Below are 18,658 nucleotides of genomic sequence, written 5' to 3' on the forward strand. Positions count from 1 at the left end.
TGTATGTACTGATAGAGCTCTCTCTCTCTCTCTCTCTCTCTCCTCATGTCTGTACTGATAGAGCTCTCTCTCTCTCTCTCTCTCTCTCTCTCTCTCTCTCTCTCCTCATGTCTGTACTGATAGAGCTCTCTCTCTCTCCTCATGTATGTACTGATAGAGCTCTCTCTCTCTCTCTCTCTCCTCATGTATGTACTGATAGAGCTCTCTCTCTCCTCATGTCTGTACTGATAGAGCTCTCTCTCTCTCCTCATGTATGTACTGATAGAGCTCTCTCTCTCCTCATGTCTGTACTGATAGAGCTCTCTCTCTCTCCTCATGTATGTACTGATAGAGCTCTCTCTCTCTCTCTCTCTCCTCATGTATGTACTGATAGAGCTCTCTCTCTCTCTCTCTCTCCTCATGTCTGTACTGATAGAGCTCTCTCTCTCCTCATGTCTGTACTGATAGAGCTCTCTCTCTCTCTCTCTCTCCTCATGTCTGTACTGATAGAGCTCTCTCTCTCTCTCTCTCTCCTCATGTATGTACTGATAGAGCTCTCTCTCTCCTCATGTCTGTACTGATAGAGCTCTCTCTCTCTCTCTCTCTCCTCATGTCTGTACTGATAGAGCTCTCTCTCTCTCTCCTCATGTCTGTACTGATAGAGCTCTCTCTCTCTCTCCTCATGTCTGTACTGATAGAGCTCTCTCTCTCTCCTCATGTCTGTACTGATAGAGCTCTCTCTCTCTCTCCTCATGTCTGTACTGATAGAGCTCTCTCTCTCTCCTCATGTCTGTACTGATAGAGCTCTCTCTCTCTCCTCATGTCTGTACTGATAGAGCTCTCTCTCTCTCCTCATGTCTGTACTGATAGAGCTCTCTCTCTCTCTGTCTGTACTGATAGAGACACGTTTCACGCCAACACTCTTTTCAGATGAATAATGCGTCGCTTTTGTCGCACGACACGACGCGGACGGTCGACAAGGTATGAAATGAAGTCCTTTAACCTCTTGCTTCGCATCTCTTTAGTTAACCCGTTCAATCCTGGGAACCAGGGGCGGACTGGCAGAGTTCATGTGCAGGGCTGGGCTGAAACAGTGAAAGCCCCCCCCCCCCCCCCCCCCGTTGACAAAACGGACGCTACAAGCTTGTAGATCTGCTATTTTTGAAAAATGTTGAACGTTTGTGCGAATCTTTGAATGCATATCTTTTTTGGAAACAACGTTTTTAACTCAAATCTTTGCTTCTTGGAGGTCCCTGGAACAAAATATTTGACAAATGTTGGCTTTAAAAAAATATGTATTCAAAGATTTGCACACATTATCACAATTTTTCAAAAACAACAGATCTACAGGCTCGTAAGCGCGGATTGTATATATCTGCTATTTTTCAATAGCCAAAGACATCTAAAATACAAGACAAGAGATGCATGCTTTGCTTTCCCGGATTGAAAGGGTTAAGTTCATCTCTCCAATGAAACACCTCAGCTGATTCAGCTCAGAAACGAGGCCGTGTCACTGTCACCGCGGCGCGCTGGCATTCAGAGCGGCGGTCCATTATTACCACCGTTCTTCACCCGTACTCTGTTGTTGCCTTTGAAATTCAAGGCTAGACCGTCTCTCTCTGGGGGAAAATTAAACTCTGGGTCTGCAACAGTTGTTCTATGACTGTGTTAGCCTTGTGTTCTAAAACAGACGACATTACACAGGGAGATTTCTTTTCAGGGAATGGCAAATGCCTAAAAGTAGATTAACTCACTGAGTGCCAGAAACATTTTTTTTTTAAACGTTTGGCAATTCTGGCACTCAATTGTACTACCTATGAGTATGTAAAAGAACAGAAACGAATAAACAAAAAATATTTCTATATTATGTTGTCCCAGTGCCAGAGCTTTTTTCACAGAAAACAAAAAGTGCTTAGGAAGCGAGATACAGCCTTTTTCATTTCTAAGTTAAACAAGGAGTGGATGGAGCTGCAAATCTTCAGATGATGATATCTTGGGTTCTGGACATGTTTTTCAAAAAATCATTTTTTTTTTTTTTTACTATTTTTTCAAAAACACGTCAAACGCATTGGCACGTTGAGCCATAGCGGTAAAAACACGTGAAACACGTTAATGGCACTCAATGAGTTAAGACCGGGAACGGATCCGCGTCATTTTTAGATTTCGTTGGGCTATTCAAAAATAGCAGATATACAAGCTCATAGCGCGGCACCGAGTGCCGCGCTATGAGCTTGTAGATCTGCTATTTTTTTTAAATCATGCATTTTGTTTTGCAAAGCTTTGAATAAACATATATTTTTAAAGCGAACATTTGTCGTTTGTCAAATGTTCATTTGTCAAACATTTGACAAAATGTCTTCTAAATCCTATTTATTTTTTGAAAAAAACGTATATTTCTATATCAGTGGTTCTTTTTCATGTCAAGGACCCCCAAAATGGATTTGGCCGCGGACCCCTATCTAAAAATATTTTGTTCCAGGGACCCCCCAGAAGCAACGATTTGAGTTACAAATGTTCGCTTTAAAAATATATATATATTCAAAGTTTTGTACACGTTTTCACGATTTCTCAAAAATAGCAGATCTACAAGCTCGAAAAGAATGGACAGCGTTACGCCCATAGACTCTACATACCGTAAATGAAGCTTATTTTTCAGCAATTTCAAATCTTAGACGATCTACAAGCTCACAACGTGTCGCAGCGCGACACGTTGTGAGCTTGTAAATCTGCTATTTTTCGGCTTTAAGGTCCTTACACACCGGGGGCATTTTTTTTCATGCGAATAATACGTTTCTTTTTAAAACCTTATAAAGTCAATGCAAGCTTCCACATCAGTTTCGCGGAGCGAAAAAGCGGCTTTTATTTATTCGGACCGCAGTCGAATTTTGCGTATATATTCACATAATCGCCGGCGTGTAATGACCTTTAGACTTGCGGTTAAAAATGCCCCCAAAAATAAATCCATCATAAAATCGGCTTCATAAAATGTTGATGTCCTCGCAAGTATAGTAATACAAACATGTGTGTGTGTGTGTGTGTGTGTGTGTGTGTGTGTGTGTGTGTGTGTGTGTGTGTGTGTGTGTGTGTGTGTGTACTGTATGCATTCAGGTACATAATGTGCCGTACATGCTCATCTTCACACACATACTGTAGGGCCACTTATGTGTGTCTGTGTTCTCTGGATAATGGGTGTGTTAGATTGTGCGTGTCAGAATGTGTTGCTGGTGTGTGAGGGTGTGGTTTATTTCAGGCAGACAGAGACGGTCTACAGTACACTATAGAACTATAATTATACTGTCAGTGCATCTCTTCCACCCCGATACCCTGTGGGAGAGACAACACAGTGAAGGGGCCTTTCCCACTGGACAAAAAAAGACCTAACACCCACTAACATCTGGCTCGTCTCTTCAGGTGGAAAAGGTTACAATCGGCATTAACACCATGAACTCTAAGGCATCCCTATGGTGGAGGAAATGTTCGCCAAAAATAGCATTGTAAGCTTGTGGATCTGGTCTATTTTCGCCAAAGAGATTTGGTGTTGAGGAAAAAAGAGCTGAGCAGCGGACCAAGTACAGGGGCAACTCACGTCCAGTTTACTTTAAGTACAGATATGTACAGAGGGTTTAAGGTATAGAGGGTTTAAGGGGTTAACACAACATGAACCCAAGTGTCCATATGCTGGGGGCGAACATTCTGCAAAAAAATATCACGTCTACAAGCTCTCTGCGCGGGGGGGGGGGGGGGGTCTCTGGTCAACAGAGTGCGTAGGGTTTAGGTGATTAATTAATTCCCGGGACAAATGAGATTTCCCTCAGTGTTTTTTGATTTTATCTTCAAAACCCAATTTGCATAAAACAGGCAACAGCTGGTCTTATGCAACAACCCACTGCAAGCTGCCAGTAGGGAAACGGTTGTCCTCTTGCATGGCTGAGTAAATTACAATGCATTACATTAGTTAGTAGTACTTAGTATGGATAATTTAGAGTGTACAGTGTGTATATACATTGTTGTGCACGCATTTCTCTGACAAGCTACTGAAAGGGTTCTGACTGAGGGGATTTTCTGCGCCTCTTCATCGCACACAGTAAAATCCTGAGGCTAGCCTAAATTAATACTCAGGATGTTGCTGTGAGTCCTGTGTGGATTGGCCAAGACTATGTTTTGCACCCTGTCCGTCCGTCCGTCCGTCCGTCCCGTTAACAGCTAATCTCCGGCACCGTTGGCTTGCGAAACTGTGCACACACACTCCCTGGATGCCAGAGCAGAACCCACATTGTTCACATGGGCCTGTTATAGCGCCACCAGGAGGCAGATTTTTTCACTGTACACATTATCTCTATAGTCAAGTGATCCATCAGATTTTTCATATTCCATCCTGATTGGTGAATTCCGAACATTGCTGGGCCACAATAACCTACCTGACCTGGCGGAGACCTGTGTTTTTCTGCAAATGCAGAGGGTCTGTTTGGTTACATTTTCACACTTTCACACTTTCAGAGTTATTCTATATGTGCACATACATGTGTGCATGCATGTATGTAATGTACTGTATGCGTAGGCGTGTGCACATAAGTGCACGGACGTGGTGTTTGTTCCATACGTACCACTCCCTGTGCAGCGATGAGTGCAGCCAGCGTGCTTCGCCCCGAGGTGCCGGGCGTGCAGAGAGACAGCCGGATCTCCTGTCCTCCCACCAGTGTTCTGTCCATTTCTATGAGCACGGCCTCCGCCTGCTCCGCGCTCTCATACTCCACCACGCCGAAGCCCCGCACGGGGCTGCCCTCGTCCTGAGCCAGCTATAGGACACAAACACACAAACACGTGCATCAGTTGAAAACATACCCTTTTACCACACAACAGGTTGTGCCAATTTTAAAAAGCTTCACGCTTTTTCAAGATATATAAAAAAAAGAACTTTTATAAATTCAGCTCACATACGGCTCACATCATGTCGATGTGACGTGTTGTGACCATGTATATCAGCTATTTTCACTTGGCTTAAGGAAATTACAAAAATAGAAAATATTATTAAATTAAATATATTAAATATAATTATGTATTAGTTGAAGTTGAAGGCTGTGAGGCAACTGAGCAACTTAACTGGAGCAGTTTTGAACTAAATGTTCAAATGCAGAAACACATACACACTCAAACATCTTCATCTAAAGCTGCACATAGAAAATAACGCCTCCTATATCCACTTCTATTTCATAAAGGATGAGGGATGATGATGTGTGTGTGTGTGTGTGTGTGTGTGTGTGTGTGTGTGTGTGTGTGTGCGTGCGTGCGTGCGTGCATGTGTGTGTGTGTGTGCGTGTGTGCGTGCGTGTGTGTGTGTGCGTGGCGTGCGCATGTGTGTGTGTTATGACAGAGGTACAACAGCTTGGCTCAGCTCTTTTGTCCAACAGTGACAGGGAAAACATCATCTCCACTTACAGTACATGCTCCTCTGCTCTGGAGTTGGACTGATTTGGTTCTGGTTTCTGGTTTGCTTTGATACTGTCTGCATACAAATGACTTTGATTCCCGGCCATGGCGATGTGTGTCTATGAGCAAAATGCCCTAAATCAAATCTATACCATAAAAAAATATGTATATACATATATATTTTAACCATTTACAACCTGGTGCATGTCCTTATAGGTTAAGATTATTAAACACATTTTCAAAAAATTAGATCTATACAAGAATAAGAAATTTGACTTGGACTTGGGAATTTGGACTTTGTTACATAAGCTCCACACACACAGAAACAGACAGGGGCGAAAACATAATCTCTGTCTGGAGCCTTCGGCTTGGTGGAGATAATAGTAGTTTCACACTCACCTCAACTACAAACAAGATCATCTATTTCAATGGCCACATTGCAAAATACCCCTGGGTCTCATTCCAATATGAGCAAAAGAAGGCCCTTGGATTTTTCATGGTTTCTGTTAAATAACAGAGATTTATTGTGGGTATATATTCTACCTACTGTACTGTAGTAGCATTCCTGCTGAAGCCAAGTTTCATTGAAGTAAGTGTCAACAGTTCTACCAATGGCTACTGTTCAGAGCAGCTAAATAATGCATGCAGGATAATAGCTTATAGCTAATGGGTCATGGATTGGCTAAAAGGGCTACTAGTTATTAGCTAAAAGCTAATGACTTTTGGTTCAAAACAAACCAAATGGGTGTCCGCTGGCCTCACAGTCCAGGCGGTAACCGCCTTCCATTCCGACATCTCGCCACTCCGACTAGTGGCTTCCGCGTGCGGTTAGGGTTAGGCGACATGTAACCCGGTCCAGGCACATACTGTACCACCTACGCTGGTAATGCGCGGGTTCGACTCCCGTTCCCTACGACCTTTGCTGTATGTCTCCCCCCATCTCTCTCCCCATTTCCTGTCAGCCTGCTGTCCTGTCCAAATAAAGGCATAAAAGCCCCAAAAATATCTTTAAAAAAACACATGCCATACTGGTATATGGGCATAATAATGAATGAATTCAATTTAACTACATGAATAAAATAACGCCAAGAAGGGCCTGACAGCGCGGAAGTGATCATCATTGTGAGGCTATTTTTAAGTATCTTGACATACATACTTGTAATAAAAAGATCTGAGGTTTTTGCCCTCATCCACGGAAATAACATGGATCTTGCCAAGTGCAATTAGATTATGTGAATATAGGTTTTCCTATACGGTATATACCACAAACGCTTTGAAAAATGAAAGCTATTCAGAAATAATGATTCTTTAGCTCAGAATGCCACAACTGCCCCTTTCATGTCCAATCCAAATACGGAATACATGAAAAAGTTATGCTTAGTTTCCGCTAGTAGCATTAATCATTTCCTTAATTTATTTTTTTATGCATTTCTAATTATGCATTACAGCATAAGGAGATGTTTGAAATCATATTATTCATAGTCCATTGATCATTTATTATTTAAAAAACCTCATCATTACAGTGAGTATACCTTATTGTGAGAATAAATTATAATATTTCCAGTACATCACTTTAAGACATATTAACCACAGTGAGTTTCAGTATCATGGCTCTATCCAACCCCTTCCCTCCTACCACACCTCCTACTCTCCTCTCATTCATCTGCTGAGGTTGTTCTAAGCCAGGGGGTCTTCAATGTTTTTCAAGTCCAAGGACCCCTTAGCTCAGTGGTTCTCAACCAGTGGTCCAGGGACCACCAGCGGTCCTTGAGGGGGTTCCAGGGGTCCCCAGCCAAATTAATAATTAGCAACCAAATTGACCCTTGTGTGTCTGTAACTCTGAGAGTGTACAAATGGAACCAAATGGACCCCAACGGGTCCATTTGGTTCCATTTGTACACTCTCAGAGTTAAATGAACACTGATGATGATACAGTGTAGATTGGGACACCCAAGAAATCAAAATGGTTGAGTCCCTGGCATATCTTTTCAAATGGGGGGTCCGTGAGCTAATATGTGTCAATTTGGGGGTCCTTGACGCGAAAAAGGTTGAAAACCAGTGCCTTAGCTTATACTGTATAAAATTGTGTTGCAGATGAAACGTTTTCATAGATTTCATATTTGTTGGATTCATGTTAATGTGTATTTTCACTTCAGACATTTAATGAACCACTTAAACCGTCAATACTTAGTAAACTTAACCTTCCACTCTGTACTTGGTCTGCTCTTTTTTCCCTCAACACTAATCCGATCTACAGAGCTGCTGCGAGGCGTTGTGTGAGCTTGTAAATCTGCAATTGTTGGCTAAAGTTCTCCTCAGAATAGGAATACGAGGGTTCAAGTGGTTAATGTAAAAAAAAAGAAAAATCCTATCACACAAAGATTTGGCGGACCCCCTGTTGAAGACCCCCGTTCTAAGATATCAATGGATGGCTGGAGACGTACGGATAGAGAGGAGGGGTATAGGGAGCGTTGGCCAAGTGGGGAGGGGGAGTGGAAGGAGTGAAGCTAAATGGATGGCTGCCGAGACGAGTGGGTCGATACGCCTTCATCATGGGCATACATTAAGCAGAATGCATGCAAATAAACAGAACCAATCTACCACTGATGGTAGAGGAAACCGAGAGAGAGAGAGAGAGAGAGAGAGAGAGAGAGAGAGAGAGAGAGAGAGAGAGAGGACTAATGGGTGGGTGTGATAAGGAGAAGGGGGGAATTGGGGGGTACGCAGTAAAAATCTTTTAATGTCCAAGAACCATCAGTGAGTGAGTGAGTGTGGTGAGCGTACTGTACAGAGGGAGAGGGGGCGGGACTGTGAGGAAATGAGCCAGAAAGAAACACGCGTGACAAAATACAAACACGCTAATCATTATTTCTGAATGTGCATGACAAATAAGACTGCACTGCAAGTGGGCCGAGACTGGTACATAAATCACACTGCAGCGTAATGAAAAAAAGAAACCTGTGCGTGTGTGCGCGTGTGTGTGTGCGCGTGTGTTTGTGTGTGTATTTGTGTGTGTGTGTGTGTCTGTCACAAAGTTTGATGAAGAAAGACCCTTTCATTTCCTTTCCGCTGATAGCGTCCATATAAGTCTTTGAAGGGAAATGTCACCCATTTCACGTTCACATGCTATTGAAGATAGCCGTTTCAGTCCTACCGGCAGAACACCTTGTGATATTTTACTGCTTTTTCTTGCTTCCGGCTGCAACTCTATATATAACCTGTGTTTACTAAAGTGTTTGCGGTTTGGGAAATACATTTTACACTTGAAAGGGTGTTCCACTGTTTCCACTGGTTTATTTATTTGTGTGTTCAATTGAAAAGACATAAGAGTTGCACCGGCGGAAAACATTCGTTTGTCCTTGTGACATGGTTTGGAGAAAAAAAGCATGACAAAAGCAGCAGTAGTAGGCTAGTAGTAGTAGTTGAGTAGTACAGTAGTAGTACTGTAGTGCTAAAAGTACAAGGACCACTGTTCATAATTGTCTCTTGCATATTCAATACAGCTGGAAGCAAGATTGCATGAAGTATAATTCTTTTTTATGTATTTAGAGTAGCCAATAATTTGAGGAGCCCCCACCAGGAGGACGTAGAGCCTTCGAACTACTCCTCCCGGCCAACACTCCCATCTGACAGGTGCCGCCCCCCAGCCCGTAGGAGTACGTACGTGCAATGACCAGTATCACCCTTCCCGCCCGGCTCCCCTCCCCTCCCCCGAACACGGGCCAATTGTGTTTGTGTAGAAGACGCTTGACAAAGCCGCATGCACCACGGTGGATTTGAACACAACCTCGTGGTGGTGGACAGTGACTTTACCACTGCGCCACCAGAGCGCTTGGAAGTATAATTCTTAATAATAATAATCAACATTTATATAGCGCTTTTCATGGTATTCAGAGTCGCTTTACAACATAACAAAACAATCACTTTTATTAAGAGAAAACTCTTTTAGTAATTAATAGAAGTGGTATAGACCCCTTAACAGACGACGTCACACTGATAAGAACCAGTATGCGTGCAACCAGTATGCGCTAAATGAAACCCATTCTATCAGGTCTCGCCAGGACGTGCCACACTAGCCAACACACAAGAGGGGGTTGGGGTGTGCTGAAACTAGCGCACCCCGAAACAACAGGTTGGAAATTGATTGCGTGAAACAATCACCTGCGCATCCAGTCTCAATGTTAGTAAACAATTAATTGGTCTATTGTACTACGTTTACTACTACTAGTAGTAGTAGTAGTAGTGGTAGTAGTAGAGGGATAGTAGCACACATGACCATCTGTACTACAGTTACTACAGCCGGCGTGAGGAATTGTAGTAAACTAGATGTTCAGGCCGCGTAGCGTAGCGCTGGTCAGAGCACCAAATCATATGAAGCTTGACAATCGTTCCCAATGTTATGTTTGTGACGCCCACCGTCCACCCACAAGGCAATTTGAACAGAAGATAGGATATTGTTGCTGTCAGGCAGAAACCTTGTATCTCTATATTTCAACCCTAACCCTAATAATAATACAAAAGGAACATGCCAGGTTTCCACCCGACAGCTATGACAACGGTATGACAAATTATAAGTAAGGTCACGGTTGTACAATTCATTGACGTGGCATCTGTCATTGGGCTGTGTGTGTGTGAGTGTGTGTGTGTGTGTGTGTGTGTGTGTGTGTGTGTGTGTGTGTGTGTGTGTGTGTGTGTGTGTGTGTGTGTGTGTGTGTGTGTGTGTGTGTAGGGGGTATGTGCCCCCCTTGACACGGCAGGCTCAGCTTTGAAAGACAGCTCATAAAAATTCATACATGTAAAATGCAGGGCTAGCACACACACACACACACACACACACACACACACACACACACACACACACACACACACACACACACACACACACACACACACACACACACACACACACACACACACACACACACACACACACACACACACACACACACACACACGCACCATATAACCCTATAAACTGGCAAACTCCTGTTGGAAGCACCCACGCAAACAACACTTCATGTAAGAGCAGCAAATTCCACCTGCAAATTGTCGTCATAATCGCCTGAGAACCAAACCAATCAAGTCTCCATTCAGTCATCAGAGCCACAGAGACACACACAACCTCACCATAACCCTGGGAAAGAAATGTGCTTATGATTCAAGGCAATGGGAAGCAAACAGGTGGGTGAGTAAACAGCCACCAGGCAGTAATTAGACGAGTCTACTGAATAATGTCTCAGTATGAGTTAATTCAGTAGCTGAGCTGAGATGATGGAGATATGAATGTTTTGCCACGTCAGTGTTAAAATGCCCCAAGTACTTTAGTTACCAAGGTTACTCAAAGTTAAATTTTTCAAGTCAAATTGAATCTAAAAGTGCTAGAAAATCAAGAGTCACAGCAGAGGAGTCCAAGTCAAGTCTCAAGTCTACAGCTATGTCCTCTAGTTTTTGAGTGGTGCCAACCACTCCTACATTTGACCGTGTGTGTTTGCGTGTCCGTCCGAGCACGGCCTCAACAGCTGCAGCTGATTGCAACACAAACAAGAGACAGTGGAACTCATCAAAGGCACCACTCACTTAACACTGGGTGTGATCTTTTACTGTAAAATGAAACAAATGTCAGCAGGAAAAAAAATATTTTGACATCATTAAACTTTTTTTGTGTTGTATGAATATATATAATGCAGTAGAGCTGCATTAAAATGTGGTATCATAAAACCTACATGCTCAACATTTTGCTGTTGAGTTGAAATATGGAGTGACAAAGAGGCTGACATACAGTAGTAGCTAGACAGTCAGATCACGGTTTAGCCCTGAGGAGATTTAGATGTTGACCTACAGTACACAAAGAAATATGCACATCTGTGTGTGTGCTGCTGTCAGTGTGTGTGTGTGTGTGTGTGTGTGTGTGTGTGTGTGTGTGTGTGTGTGTGTGTGTGTGCGTGTGCGTATGTGTGTGTGTGTGTGTGTGTGTGTGTGTGTGTGTGTGTGTGTGTGTGTGTGTGTGTGTGTGTGTGTGTGTGTGTGTGTGTGTGCGCGCATGAGTGTGAGAGACAGCTCCTGACCTGTGTGCTTGATCCCTGTGCCAGCAGAGACTGAATCACAGTGGCACATCTAAACCCACTGAAACCCTGTGTGTGTGTGTGTGTGTGTGTGTGTGTGTGTGTGTGTGTGTGTGTGTGTGTGTGTGTGTGTGTGTGTGTGTGTGTGTGTGTGTGTGTGTGTGTGTGTGTGTGTGTGTGTGTGTGTGTGTGTGTGTGTGTGTGTGTGTGTGTGCGTCATTAGCCTGAACCAGAGTGCTGAGGTCATGACTGCTACTGTATGTCACAACTGTCTACAGAGGGAGAATCCTGACAGTGAGATCCATACTAGTGTACACTTGTCAGTGGGAAGCATACGACTGTGTGAAAGAGAGGGATGAGAGAGAGAGAGAGAGAGAGAGAGAGAGAGAGAGAGAGAGAGAGAGAGACAGACACAGAGAGAGAGAGTGTGAGTGTGAAATAATGAGGTAAACAAGTTTAGATAAAACAATATGCCACAAGTGTCATAGTTGTCGGGTGGTTTTCAATTAAAAAGGCCTCTCTTCCTTCATAGAATAACATTTAGACATTCAGATTCAGATTTGATGCTCAGTAAAGGATGCCTATAATTGTGTCAACCATATATCTTACAATAAACCTTATGCTTTCAAAGTCTTTAATCAACTGTGCACAGAGATGAAAGCAAAGATAAATGAATAGATACATTTCACACAACGGAGATTCTTTGTGAGGCCAGGTCCCAATCCGCGCTTTGTGAAACGGCGTGAAGGCCGCCCACACTGCCGCTCTGTTTCCTAAACTATTAGCACAATATGTAAAATCATGATGTTTCAGTATTATCATTCTAAACGTCTTGTTCCTGTTGTTCTACATACAGCCAACCAATTGTAGAAAAATCCCAGGTTGAGCCTTTAACCATTGCTTTTAGGAAATATCCGAGACCATTGGGGTTTTATGAAAGATGCTCTTGAACATGTATTCTATTGCTGATTTAACCCATTTAGACCGGGAACGCATCTGTGTGTCATTTTTAGATTTCTTTGGCTATTCGAAAATAGCAGATATACAAGCTCATAGCGCAGCACCGAGTGCCGTGCTATGAGCTTGTATATCTGCAATTTTTGGGAAAAATCGTGAAAAATGTGTGCAAATCTTTGAATATATATAATTGTTTAAAGTGAACTTATATGTATTTGGCCGTGGACCCCCACCTCAAAATATTTTGTTCCAGGGACCCCCAGAAGTTGTAACATGTAGGTACCAGCGAGAAAAGTGCACTTGCTAGAATTTGGTTTCCCATTGCACCTACTGAGGACATCGACATGAAGATACTCTGAAGATACTCTACAAGGACCCCTGTCCCCCGTCTCCTTTGAGGCAGACACTGTATCAGCCATTATTGATCTGTACCCGTATACCTCTAATGTGGCTGCATTTTCTCCCTCATTTCCCCTTCATTCATTCATTCATTCAACAGTCAGTCTCTCCCTCAATACAACTTGCCATCCATCCCAACACAGTTCCCAAGTATTCCATCAGTCACTGTGCTGTCGTTCTACTTCAACAAGCTTGTTTTTGTTGTGTTATCGGCTGTCACTATTGTATTTTTGGCTGCGAACGTCTCCCATCTCCATCCCTTCATTGTGGCTGACGTTCTCACATCACTTCATCTCTCCATCCCCCCGCTCTGTTCCGCTATTAGGGCTGACATTCTCAGTTCTCAATCTCACTCCATCCATCTATCCATCCATACGCCGATCCCTCTAATAGATCTGACATTCGAAAAAACTCTCCTCCTCTTATCTCCCACTTCCTACATGTTTGGTTTCTCCCCCAACCCATTACAGCTGACATTCTTTATGGTCAGGTCCGCCTCCATCCACCTCTCATAGCATGACTCACACTGAAACACATGCCTGGGAAGAAGGGCCCTTCACGGACACACAGTAACATCTTCAACGTTAATTCAACGCCGAGATTGTATAAATTGGTAAGAGGATTGGACCGTGCTACGAAATTATAGGGCATGGGGAGGGGGTGCACGGGTGCAGGTTAAGTGCTCCGTGAAGGCGGTGAGTGCGACAAGTGGCCAGCGTTCAGTGGCCTCTGTGGAGGTACTGTAATAGATTGCCTGTACATCAGCAGGATGGATTGAAGTGCCCTTCAGATCCATCAAGAGTGAGTATGACGCACAATGCAAAGTCTCAGACCACCTTCTATTATTTTTTTATAACCTATTCTTCCCTGGTAGAATAATGTTATCTCAACTGGTCAACTCGCTGATTCAAATTTGTTCAATTGAAATACGAAATTTAACTAACTGAAAGAAGAACTTTGTATAAACCTTTAAAAGCCGTCATAGTGGAGCAACCCGTTGGCCGAGTGGTTAGGGCACAGAGCACATGGGCTCTAATGCCTGACAGTGAGTCCCTGGTTCGATTCTCAGCCGGCTGAGTATCAAATAAAGACTTAGAACCCCCTCCCCACACACTAATAAAATATATAGGGACAACAAATATAATACTAACTATGATACAATATACTATATTATACAACTATATTTAAAAAAACAAATAAATACTTTATCAGCTCAAGTGCCAGTTTTAATACATTTTATTGGATAATTTCCCTTATCATTTTGTCATTGATGTAAATTATGATCGATTGTGTGGGTTGAGTTTCAAATGCTATATGGGCACGCACGCGCGCACACACGCACACGCAGACACACACACGCGCGCACACACACACATGCGCGCACACGCACACGCACACACACACGCACACTCACACACACACACACACACACGGACGCGCACAAAATGCTGAACCATAGGTCAACGCCTGCTGGCTCTGCAACAGTGTAGCAACATGAGCTAAACGCCCACAAAGCGTCAAGGGACCCAGATGATGTAGGTGTATTGATTTCTGTGTGGGAGCAGGCCAGAGGGGTGGAGCTAAAATTGGGAATATATACGGTGGATGACAGATGCGAGTGAGTGATGCCCAAATGGACATGTGGGGGCGGATGAATATAATGGATTAGGGTGCAATAGAGGCAGAAAAGACTGTGACAGAACAAATGAAATAAAATATACAGTAGAAAAATATATACAATAAAACATGTTCCTGAATATGTTTCTGTGAAACCAAGCTTGGCTGGGCCATGTATGGGCTATGTGGGCTATTTGTGTCTATAATGTGAATTCCTGGATATGAAATGTTCATATGCAATTTTCTTTAGTGGTAATATAATAATGGCAGTAATATTTGTTGTTAATATGTACTGAAGTAGAACATTTAAAGTGTGAGGAGAAGTAACCACTAACCACCCTAACCTATTGTGTATGTTTGAACAGTCAGTACACAGTAGGGGTGTGCCGATATATCGTCCCGCGATATATCGCGATACGTTTTCGCGACGATATGTATCGTTTTGGAAAAAAAAAATATCGTTTTTGAAAAAAAAAAAAAAAAAATCTTTTTTTTTTTTTTTTTTTTTTACAATCATAATAATCAGGCATGCAAACGGCCCCGAGGTGAAAAGAGTGACAACATGTTTTTTTTTTCGGGTCAGGTGTCATACTATTTGGATTCAAAACGGCTATTGTAGCTGAAAAGCTACAAGTTTGCATGTCTGAATAATGCAAAAATAGAATTATTTGTTTGCATTTTCTTTTTTTCTCCTCCATATATTTTCATAATGAAAAAAGTGCGTATCATATCGTATCGAAATCGTATCGAAGTTGTGAGCCAAATATCGTATCGTATCGTTTCGTGAAATTAGTGTATCGGCACACCCCTAGTACACAGCCATAAGATTTGGGAGGAAATGTATGACCTAGTTTGCCAGATTAGACCGTACTAATATTTCGAATTCATAATCACAAACTATATTGACCTGCACAGTGCAGAAATTACCAGATATTACCCATTAATGATAATCCTGTACCGATTGGGTTTTACGATACAATAGTAAAATCATTACAATATTATTCCCTTGGTTTGTCTCTCATATCAAGTCCAAATACAAACGTACTGGTTGTACAAATACAAACCACTACTACTACAAGATAAAATGACAGAGTTTAGGAACTCAACTTATCGCTCTCTTCTTCTGTTCTGTAAATAACGATACACAAAGTGGTGATCGCGTAACGCTAGGAACCCACCAGGAGCGCAAGCATTAGTGCACAGATTTTCTTCCGCTCAATGCGCACGGACGCTCCACTCATGCCTCAGTTTATACTGTAGCTCTGATTCTATACTTTCATAAGAAATGAACACAAAAATGCAACTTTGCTTGTTTGCGGCAGAAGTGAAAGCACTTTTGGAGGTGAGCTCTAACCGCCTATCCTACCGACTCGACGTCGGGCACCGCACTTCCTCTGGTCCTCGCCGATGTGCGCGCAGAGTTTGAAGTCGGTCAGTAGGCCGTTTCTCGAGATACATTAGCTACAGACGAGCAGACAGTCACACGCACAGAGATTTCGCACATTCATAGTAGGATGAATATGTATATGAATAATATGTCCAACATTAGTATTATCTAAGCAACAAAAAAAATTGCAGAAATGTCCTTGTCAACACTATACGTATCTATCCTCTTGTCAGTAAACACTCGTACTCTGCTCAATATATCCCATAGAGATTGCTCTGCGACTGGCTAGTCCATTGTTAGGTCAAAGTTCATCACTCAGTGTCTGTCTGAGTCACTCAATCAGTCTGGCCCTGCTTGGCCCAGACAAAAATAGAGCGGAACAGAACAGTGCTACAGGGAGCGAGGTTAAGGGCAAGGCTAAGCAACCAGATCAGTCAAGGGAAGCAGTCGCTTGGCAAAGTAGCAGGTCGGCCAATAGAAGAGCTGATGCCAACGTGAACTGGACTACCAGCTAGTTCACACCAGCCTCTCTTACCTGGTGAAGTTCCACTGATGATGTATCTGGAGGTCTATGTGTGTGTGGGTGGGTGTGTGTGTGTGTGTGTGTGTGTGTGTGTGTGTGTGTGTGTGTGTGTGTGTGTGTGTGTGTGTGTGTGTGTGTGTGTGTGTGTGTGTGTGTGTGTGTGTGTGTGTGTGTGTGTGTGTGTGTGTGGTGTATGAACAGTATGAACTGCCATCATTTGCTAGACTGGTTCTTGCGTTTCCCAGGTTCATAAATGCTGATTTGACAGCCCTGTGACACTGTTGTCAGCAAAGCAATGGTAGCAGCAATGCCGTCTTTGACATGTATGACATCTCCACTCCAAACGTACTACATAATGCCCTGGGTGGCCTGTGTGTATTTATACTCCTGGACATACATAATAAATTGTGCGTGCACGCACACGCACACACAAACGCACACACAAACATAATGCACGAACCCTCACCTGACAGAAGACGGGCTTGTATGTGTCAGAGAAGAGCTGGGTCAGTTCTTCTGAGTCAAAGAGGTCCAGAGGCAGCCTGTCCACACACAAACACCTAGAATGAAGATGCTGCTCCTGGCTCAGCTGGTTCACGTCCATCCACTGCACCATCAATGACCTCTCACCCTGTGGGACACCATTACACACGTTCTCTTACAGTAGATTGGCACATTTCCCTTAGGGGTGCAACAGTTAATCCAACCTATCGATTTAATCAAGTATCAAAAAAAGTATTGATTTGAACTTTTTTTTCTGATGATTCTGCCCCTCCCCCTTTTTAAAATACAGTAGGGTTGAGAGCTTGTAGATTGGCTAGATTTTTTTTTCGACCCATTTGTACGAAAAAGTATACAATACGGCTATTATAAGTGATTAATCAGGCTAATCAATGTGTTGATTATAAAACATCAGTTAAATTCATTGATATATAAAACATTTTTAGAATGATCCCCAAATATTTTGCTTCTCAATTATTCGTCTAATCGTAAAACTAATCAATGTCATAATCGCTAAGAAAATAATCGATAGTTACAATCCTTATGTCCCTTATTTTATAAATCCCAATGTTGACAGCTATGTCATACTGTAGGTTATTGACTGTTCTGTCGTGCTGTTTATATTGCTCTGTGCAGCACTTTGTTACAACAACATGTGCTTCATAAATACATTTGATTTGATTTGATAGGTGACTGAAGACCCAGTGAAGCTGATCTAATTTGTGTGAATTCCACAACTGAATTAAAAAAAAATGTGTTTTGTATTGTTCTACATTGTTGTTGTAATTTATTTTATGACTTATAAATAATTAATTTTATGACTTAATTGCTACATTCTGCTCTTCCATGTAATGAGAAAAACAGCTCTCAGGGCTGTTGGGGCTCAACTGACAGCTCCTATCATCTCAAATGAATTAATTGTTCTTTTTCCTCACCTCTGTCGAGCCTTGAGCTTCAGTTTACTTAGACTTGTGCTCTGGCTGTAACTGTCTTTTATATTGGGCCAAATAAACGCCACTTGTCATGAGGCATTGTCAAACTTTACAGCACATACGTTTTCCTAATACTTTGTTATTGTATACCCTGTACATTCCTCCAGTCTTAATTCAACTCGTAGAATGTACCAAATGGACTTGTAAGGTAGGGCTCGAGAGTGTACCAAATGCACTTGTAAGGTAGGGCTTGAGAGTGTACCAAATGGACTTGTAAGGTAGGGCCTGTGAGCTTACCAAATGGACTTGTAATTGTCTGTTTGGTTACATTTGTACATTCTCAAAGTTTCAAATGGATAAGTAAGTAAGTCTTTGACTGTGTATCTTTTTATTATGGTAATGAATCTAGGCTTAATCTAGAGAAAAATTACTTACAGTAGGTGTACAGTCAGACTTATCTGCGGTCTAGTCTCCTCTATAGATTAGCTTTTAATGCCCAGCCTTAGTCTAGGTCATGTGCATCTCTGTTTTGTTTTCTGCATTGTTTTTAATTTTTATCTTGTTTTTTGTTTTGTGTACTTCTTATTTTGCTGTTTTTTTGTGTGAAGCACTTTGTAACCCAGTTTTGAGAGGTGCTATATAAATAAAGTTTTATTATTATTATTCTATGTACAGTTGAGTTTGTTACTGATACCACCTTTTATGAGCTTCTTCTTCATGCACAAGATAATGAGGACATTTAAGTGGCATTATCCACACATTATGGCCTCTTTGATTCTCTCCACTCTCTGCACTCTCTGCCAACACAGCATGGCACCCTCATACCTTCAAGGCCTGATCCAACCCTACGACCCCTCCCGCTCACTTAGCTAAT

At 42.4% G+C, this 18,658-nt stretch overlaps 1 protein-coding gene across 1 annotated transcript in view; it reads right to left on the reverse strand.

Annotated features, from left to right (window-relative positions):
* raver2 (ribonucleoprotein, PTB-binding 2) overlaps positions 1 to 18,658 on the reverse strand; it is a 104,896-nt gene that overhangs the window by 40,506 nt on the left and 45,732 nt on the right. The window contains exons 4-5 of the mRNA XM_084067828.1: positions 16,818 to 16,982; positions 4,584 to 4,775 (exon numbers count right to left, since the gene is read on the reverse strand). Coding sequence (XP_083923954.1) covers positions 4,584 to 4,775; positions 16,818 to 16,982 — 357 coding nt within the window. The remainder of the gene's footprint in view (positions 1 to 4,583; positions 4,776 to 16,817; positions 16,983 to 18,658) is intronic.

This window comes from Gymnoscopelus microlampas, assembly GCF_963454915.1.
Source record: "Gymnoscopelus microlampas genome assembly, chromosome: 9".
Lineage (NCBI taxonomy): Eukaryota > Metazoa > Chordata > Actinopteri > Myctophiformes > Myctophidae > Gymnoscopelus > Gymnoscopelus microlampas.